Below are 8,474 nucleotides of genomic sequence, written 5' to 3' on the forward strand. Positions count from 1 at the left end.
TTGAAATGGGGTAAAGTAGTAAAATTTCAAATATTTTTATCATTATTATGCTTGTGTCACAGGATTTTGAGATTTTGTCGTGATTTGGGTGCGAAAAGCTATCAAGGTGCAGCAGTTTGCTTGTCTCTTTAAATTAAATTATGATGCTTTATTTTCATGTGTTTCATTGAATTAGACATCACGATAATTGTGGCCGTTCAGCTCTTTCAATCCTGCAACTTCCTGCTTGATTATAGTTTCAAAGTCTGTCATGATCTCCTTTGGCACGACATTGGTGTCGACGGTGGCATGCATTTGGATTCGATCCTTATAACTGGAAATGGCAATCACAGCTCCTGTTCCATTCATACAAATGCCACATTCTTACTCTGCACCTTTTATACGTACAGTTTTAATAAAGTACGAATACATAAGTTCTTATTACCGATAGATCCCTTTTGAACTCGCATGCAAAAAGTTTGGCCAATAATGTCCACGCCCAGAAATGAAATATTCTCCAGCCCACTCGGCAAGTAGGATATGTTGACGGCAGAAAATGTGTTAATGCCAATTATTTCACCCACTTTATTGAAAAATGATCCAAACACGGTCATGAAACAGGCCGCTGATGCGGGATACGCCGACGATCGCAGATTTAAAAGTTCTCTATGACAAATCCGGAGTCGTTGTACTGGATTCTCAATTCCAATCGGAAGCGGCATGACGGCCAGAGTGCTGTAAACCATAAACACGATATTTTATAAGTTCAACTTTGTTAAATACATACTTCAAAGTCCTATTTGTATTTAAAATGGTTGCTGTTTATCAAGTACAAATGATTTGTTAAGCCGTCTGGATGCCCAGGTTTTGGCAGAGGAATGGCACAAGGCATCCACTCGGTGAGTTCAGTTCCGTTCTTGATCGCCAACTTTCTAAATGTCCCGGTGGCAATGCTGATGAGCACGCTGGTGAAGCTGACTCCGTACCGTTCCTTGATCCCTCGTATAGTTTCGATCGGAATTACGTCCGAACTTTGGAGTGAATCAACTTTTGACTTTTCAACATCCCTCGTTTTGAAAGGAAAGTTCATCATGGAGAGAATTTGAACTTCTGCCATCGTGAAGTAGAATTTGAATGGAAAGACAAACTTTTGAAAGAGGCTTTTCGACGGATAATTTATCTTGAGCTTGGGACAGGCTTTGCCCGTGCTCACGGCCTCCAACAGTTTCTTTACAGAGTAACCATCCGCTAGGATGTGTGAGATTCGAAAAATTATCGTTGTTGTTAAGAAGGCTGGTGAAAAATCGGGGCAGGAGTGATGACGGTGAGATGAATCGGGTGAAAGGCGAGTGTTTGGAACGACGAGCATTTCCCACGGACTTGCCCTCTTTGTGAAGGGTTTGCTCAACAATTGCTCTTCCACAAGACGTAAATCTTGCTCCGTCACAAAATCTTTGTTCAGCGTGGAGCAAGTGATATGTTTTTTTATGTCGAACGTGTCGTCCTTGGTCCAAAACCAGATGCCAAGCCATGAGGTCAAACGCTGCTTGAGTTTGGGGTACACCATCGACCCCTCGTTGTCCACTTTCTCCACGGCTCGAGAATTAAACTCCCTCACGACTTGTTCAAAGTCGAGTTGGTCTCTAAACAATAATTCCACAAGAGTTACCATCCTCGGATTGTCCTCGGTTCCGTTGGCGTTGGCACATGTACTCGTTCCACATGTTACCATCTCACATAAATCTGGACGGATTACTTTTGCCAATAACTTCACACTTTGCCGTGTTAGCCACATTGGCAGGAATAGGAGGAGGAAGATGGGAAACAGGATAAAAAGTACAATGGCGTGAAGTGAAACACACAAATTGTATCCCAGTTTTTTTAAGAATTTGAACACGACATCGGTTCCTTTATCAGTTTTTCTCTCCATTTTTGCGATGTGATAAAAGTTCGAGACGCGATCGTTACAACTTGCTGTGTCCGAATGAGAAAAGTTGTAAGGCAAAGCTTGCTATGAATTTGTGGTACTTATGGATGATGCATTGACAGAATATGTATGAGCCATACATATTCGAATAGAATGCCAGTAGCCGTGTCTCAAGGACGCTGTGGGACGTTGGACTTTCTCAAGGTGAGACGAGCAACCCTTTTTGGTGGACAATGTTACGTAGTGATCGTATTTGTGTATCATTTTGCCGTTTTAGTTGGGCTAGGTTAACATAATGCGACAATAATCCCGGTGTGAGGGCTGGATCACTTACGCATGAACCCGTTGGTTAATTTCTTCTATAAGGACTTCTCTATACCAGACTAAACGAATAGTTTACCCCTTCGATCCTGTACTCCAAAATCATACCGTTCGCGAAGGTTAAGGTTTGAAGGTTTAGGCTAAAAGTGACGACAACTGTTTTGGACACAGCTGGAAAATTTCTGGAAATTCCAGCATCACAATTCAATGATATGCAAGTCAGACTAAGGCAGAGTTTATTTTTCCAATTTCATCCGACTCCTCAGTCAACAGAGCTCATATGAATGCGTTACGTTAAGCATTTCTACACAATGCAACTGTTTTGCACCGGGTTTCGTCCATTACTATTCATTCTTGCTGTTGAGCAAGATGTGAAATCAATACCTCAACTTTCTGTGCACCTACAAAAGAGTTCTTGTGAAGCATAAGCTACTGATGCTTTTCCATGCAACTGAATGTCCACTGAGGAGAATAACCCTAAGATTTCCCATTTATTTTTTAATGCACGTTTTCTGCATTCCCCTTCATTCATGGGTTCCAGAAAATCGTGGTATTGGTGCAAAAGTGTCCAATGTCAACTCGACGCCGCAGACGAAGGGGAGGGTTGCATGCATGCTCATGTTATGTCATATGTCATGGATAAGCAAGTTTACACTCTGTCAAAGAGCAACCCTTGGCCGTGGTAACCCTCACTCTTGGGAAGAAAGTACGTGTAAGTGGTGCACTTACTGGACCCTCTCTGCGCTTTCGTCAGGAAATGACCAGTCCAACGGAAAGTGCATTTGTTGTTATTGCTTCCATGCAGTTGTCGTTGTCGGTTGCATGAAACGTGAAATGTGACATTAATTACATTACCGAAATGTTACATATAGCGCACTTTAAACTCTTGGTAAACTTAATTTTACATCAAAATGCGTAAATATACACGAGAGGGAACGAAGGATGGATGGGAGGTGCGTTGGAGGATTGTCCGTTCCCCCGTTAGCCTAATTGTCCGATCGTCTTTAAGTTTCCCGTTTTGCCTTTTGAACAATTACTCGAGTTGCACATCGCCTGCTTTACATTCAGTTCTCAGGGGAAGGAGAATGCTGACGTTTACATTTAGTAACTAATACATGAGGCTCGTCATATGTCAACTAGCTTCCAAACTTTGGACCTTGTTCATTCATCTCGTTTTTTCTCATGTTGTTGTCATCCTATTTTTAAATTCCTCGTTTTACACCACTCTCTCCCAGGCAAACAGTGAGTTCGAGTAAAAATTAGGAAATATGCAAGAATTTCTTCGCCCCCAACTCCTTCTTTGGTTCCGACGCGTTGCTCTTAAAGAAGCAGCTTATATAAATCCATACGTGCATTGAATGTGTGTCTAATGTTTAGTGAACACCACATGGTTATGTCCTGCTTTGTATTGCCTACGGTTTGTTTGAGTGCATTGTGCTAATGATCTCTGCTTTATCTATGGTGCTGCACTTTTTACGCACTTTCTGACTTGAGCAGTGTTCGTTTTTTGTGAACAAATGCGGCTCTTTTAGGGAAGTGAAGTCAATTTCAAATTTGACAGTCAATCCGTCCCTTTCCTTTCTCATTCAAAGAAAGATTTGACAAATGACTTCAATATTTGCAGGAAAGGTAGCATTTTTTACGATGCTTTTAAGCCGGAGACTGTTCGCTCAGCTCGTATGCATCATGTGGCCTTACACATACACGTACCTTTGGATGAAAATCTAATGTCATTTGCTCCTATCTTTTCAAACTGCTATTCACATATGCACATATTCGGCCAGCCAGCGCATAACGTAGAATTCTACACAGTCGTCGTATGGCACATGGGAAGATTGGAGAAAGCAAAGCGTCATGTCGCATAACGACGGCAACGGGCTTAATGCTTACGGAACTTGAACCATTTCTCAACTCCTACAATTTCCTCTCCGCCTGTCTCATTCTTCTGGTATGAATTGATGAAATATGCATATTTCACACACACCGTAAAAATAACGAGTAGAGCGGTGGACTTGGTGGCAGCAAGGCCTAAATACAAATAACAAATATTATTTGTTGTAAAGTTTGCAAATTTAGTTTTGCTTAAACACGTAAAAACCGAGGCCGCATTGTCAAATTTACCGATTCAAGAATTGTCCAAATTAAAACCAACAAAACAATTAAGATATGGTACAGTTGACTATGAAACTATTGACTAATTCATATTTACGAGCAGTTGAGCAGAACTAGCATGCTGCATACGCATGTATTACCCGAGCATAAAGGGTACGACGATCCGATGCCCATTTCTTTTCATGTCTTCTCAAGAAATCCATTAATAATGATGACAGCTAATTCAAAGGCACTAAAATGGAATGATTGTCCTTGCTTACAAACGAATATGTTTCACTCTGCCTTACAGAGCATACATAAATATGCATGCATTCATGTACACACGGCTTGTTACTAGCCAGAAAATAGAAATATGTGTGTGTACATTCGGCCCGTGATTTGTTGGACTAGAAAATATGCATCGTTCGCATTCATGTGGAAGCGTCGGTCGTTCACTTTACGGCGTCAATGTTGTGACAGAAAATCTTTGACGCGAAAATATTAAACACCAAATATTTGAGCCCCTGTGCAACTAAGCATCGGGCATCACTTGTCAATTTTGGATGGTTGGTCATAAAACTAAATGCGGATACTGTGCTGATTGAGTAGCATGATGACGGGTTTTTAGCAGCATAAACTATCGAAAATTGGCACCCACACCACCACCGCCGCCCAACGACTCATCTATAACTCATTTGAGCCCGAGACATTTATTATTTATTCGTCCAACATAAATAAAGCCACACGCGACGCGTGCACAATATTTATAATTTCTTAATGCCGTTACTTCCTCTGGAAGAAGATGATGAAATGGGCCGTGCGTCTGCGAGAGTTGGACATGTTGTGTTTCTTAAAGCCCAAGCCGACAAGGGAATTTGGAAGAACAAATAAATCTTGAAAGTTTAGATCGGATTATCATGTCTGCTGTTAAGAAGAATACTTCGATTGCATTACGGCTTTCACCGTAAGATTTATCTCCAGGCCGTCACTACACAAACCATGTACGAGCACATACATAAATACGCGTTCACTGCGCCCAGGAATGAGACCCAATCCAATCCAAGCAATGAAACAAGACGTTGGGTTTAAGATGTCTGTGCATAAAACATAGTGGCTGCTCACGGGTATGAAACGTGCTGTTAAAAAACAATTTTTGTGGATCTTTAAGTTTTGTTTTATTGCAAAAGTGTTGATGCTCATTTGATATTCGTTCGGATTAACGTTTTAAGTTGCGTAAACTTTCCACACACTTGTCAGTTTCCGTAATTCCAAAGTATGCACAAAGTGAAATGATTGCTTGGTATGAGGGTTCATAATTCTCGTGATACGAAATGCATCTTGGAGCTGGTCTGGTTGCTATTATGCAAGCACAAAGAAGCCGCTGCAGAGTTCGTTATGAGGCTCAAATGCAGCATGCACCAGATTTCAAATCATATCCGGTGGCCGATTCGATTCATTGGCCGTCTTCTAACGGAAGTGAATGAAATTCAGTATGTTTGGTATTTGGACAAGGGGCATGTGCCTAAGAAAGTAAACAATGTAAACCTTGTTTGAGTAGGAACAAGAAAGAAGTTCCATTTGTTGTGTATTCAAGCCAAGTGTCCAGTGTCACCCAAGTCTTCCAGTGGACATTTTCGTAAAAATGGAGCAGATGTGCAGTTGCAACACTTGCAAAAACAAAACTGCTTAAACCTGATTTAATTGTAATCAACCGCACATGCTAACATATGTATGGTCAGTGAAGAATATGACTAATGTTGATATGCAAGTACTGGATTTAAGTCTGAATTTGCATTGCTTCTCGTTTACCCAGCTCTCTATTTGTCAAATATCATTCATCCTGACACTTGCAGCGAGACGTATGTAATGTAATACGTACATTTATCGCAGCACATTGGCATCACCATCCACTTTTCTGACACCTTTCTGAAAAGCTTTTAGCACATAATTTCACTCGTTTTAGCTGCTCTGTGCTATTAGCTCAAGAGGTGTGGAAATGCGTCCTTAGGCAACTGGTTAAAATTTTTACCGATAGAATATCCCATTCTTTGTTTCCCAGTTATTGTTCAACAATTTCCTTTAAAAAATCAGCCAGCACGGAGCCATCGCTTCCTAATGGATGCTGGCAGTTAATTAAGACGCAGGCCATTAATTAGTGGCTCGCTTACGTCATTGTCTGTCAATTGTAAATTGAAGACGCAATACAACACGGTATCGAGCTCCAAGAAGAATTTGGCAGCATTCTGATTGTGTGATGGACATCTATGCACTTTCCGATCAGCTCTTCCTTTGTTGCCTCATCATGACTCAGATCTGATTGGCTTTTAGTTCTGACACGTACACGCTCCCAGAGCACTAAAGACTTAATTACTTATTAAAAATACATACGCATTTAAGACGCAAATTTAAGTTTTTCATCCTTACCTGCAGGACATTCTACATAAAAATACAAATTCCACTTACGAACTCCCCCTTACGCATTACCTTGCATATGGATGCCTCCACTGCTCTAACCAATTTGCTGGTTCCAAAGAAATAAAGATAATGTCAAATTGCACATAAATTATTCCAAGAATGAGTTGCTCACTAAAAAATACCGACAAGCAACGTTGCGATGCCGTTTTAGATAAAATTGCACAAAAGACTTTCATCCATTCTAGAAGGATGTATAGAGGATGACCATACAGACCAGACCATAGAATTATTAGTGCAAGTTTAAGGCAACCCATACGATATTCACAGTTTCCTTAACTATGCAGGGATAACGAAACACTGTTGGTGACTAATCATGGCATAAGTAAGTGGACCTAATTGTAATAATCATTCGTGTCTTGGAGCAGGTCATACTTCTCCATTACATGACATGCAATCAGATAAAACCGACATTATGCTCCTTCTAAATACGTTTAATTTCGATATTTGCTGGATTATTTCATATAGTTTTGTGGAAATCATTTCACTATTTTGAAAACGTTTTATTTATTTCAATACTATTACTCAGTTTTCACACTTTTTACAGTAAAATATCTATTTATAATAAGCTGGAGTGGTCGATCGCTTGTCTTCATTTTATTCCTATGGAGTATTGATATGGGCTATTCTTTCCTCCATGTTTCCACCACTCTATCTTTCTTCTCTCCTTCTGAGCTCACTTTTCTCACTAGAGTTTCCAGATTGTCTTTTTATCAAAGATCGATTCAGACTAACTGCTTATGATTGTGTCTACAAAATAAATCACTCTATTGATCAATTAATTGTATACCTAGTCATATAAATTATTTATTCACCTTGATTTTCATAGTATTTTTTTACATCTTCCGGAATTCAATCTACTTTAGCATAGCCCATCAATAAAAGGCACATTTCTTGGTCTTTCCCATCCGTTTGTGCGAAAGGAATGTTGCTCCACCATTTGCAGTAATGAAGTTCTTTCTTTTGTGGTAATCACAGACATGTCATTGCGTTCTCGGTCCTTAGTCCGGATAGATAAAGGTAAATATCTGTATGAGTAACCAGCCTACACACGAAAGCTAAATCACTAAACACTTAATTCTGTGGTCACAAATGAGCGTCTTTGTCTTAACAATGACAGAGATTTAACTCGGAGATGTCTTCATTCCATAAAAGGTACACTTATTCGTAAATGCATTGTCCACTCTCCTTTTGTGGTCCGTGTCAGCCCAATTTGTCTCTCCAGGTTGACCATGCAAATCATGAAGTGATCACCAAACGCAATTTATCATTTCGTGACAGCCTTACCATAAAATAAATGCTGCAATTATTAGTTGGCACTGAATTAATGTGATCATTATAATTGTTTATGATAACGTGATTCAACAATTTGGTTGAACTTTCAGATTTCATGCGCAGAAAAATAAAAGTACAAATTATAGTTTGTCGGAAGATTTGTACATTTAAATCCAAGTTTTTTTAGGTGTTGGGAAGTATTGCTGGCAAAAATGTTTTTAACGTCGTTCAACAAATGAGCTGACTGATTGCGAGTTTGGATAGTAATTTGTGAGTCCATGAAAATAGTACCAAATGAGGTATGTACATAGACTGTTCCAGGACAAATGAAGGCTTTCGTCTCCATAAAACCATTAAATGACCCATGAATTGTCACATAATTGGCCATTAACTACCGTACGGCCCATAA

The 8,474-nt window shown here is 39.9% G+C and overlaps 1 protein-coding gene across 1 annotated transcript; it reads right to left on the minus strand.

The window, feature by feature from the left end:
• Positions 1-125: 125 nt before the first annotated feature.
• Positions 126-2,006, minus strand: LOC110859334. Its single transcript, XM_022108266.2, has 3 exons — positions 813-2,006; positions 425-714; positions 126-335 (listed from the first exon to the last, which is right to left on the minus strand). The coding sequence occupies exons 1-3, from the start codon at positions 1,907-1,909 to the stop codon at positions 172-174; spliced, it is 1,551 nt and encodes a 516-aa protein (XP_021963958.1). The 5' UTR covers positions 1,910-2,006; the 3' UTR covers positions 126-171.
• Positions 2,007-8,474: the final 6,468 nt, after the last annotated feature.

The sequence above is a fragment of the Folsomia candida genome, unplaced genomic scaffold (assembly GCF_002217175.1).
Source record: "Folsomia candida strain VU population unplaced genomic scaffold, ASM221717v1 Fcan01_Sc025, whole genome shotgun sequence".
Taxonomy (NCBI): domain Eukaryota; kingdom Metazoa; phylum Arthropoda; class Collembola; order Entomobryomorpha; family Isotomidae; genus Folsomia; species Folsomia candida.

Coding starts and splice junctions, on each gene's coding strand:
- LOC110859334 (XM_022108266.2), bottom strand. CDS start 1,909: ATGGAGAGAAAAACTGATAAAGGAACCGATGTCGTGTTCAAATTCTTA. Junction 715..812: donor GACGGCTTAACAAATCATTT/GTACTTGATAAA, acceptor TATGGTTTACAG/CACTCTGGCCGTCATGCCGC. Junction 336..424: donor AGTTCAAAAGGGATCTATCG/GTAATAAGAACT, acceptor TGAATGGAACAG/GAGCTGTGATTGCCATTTCC.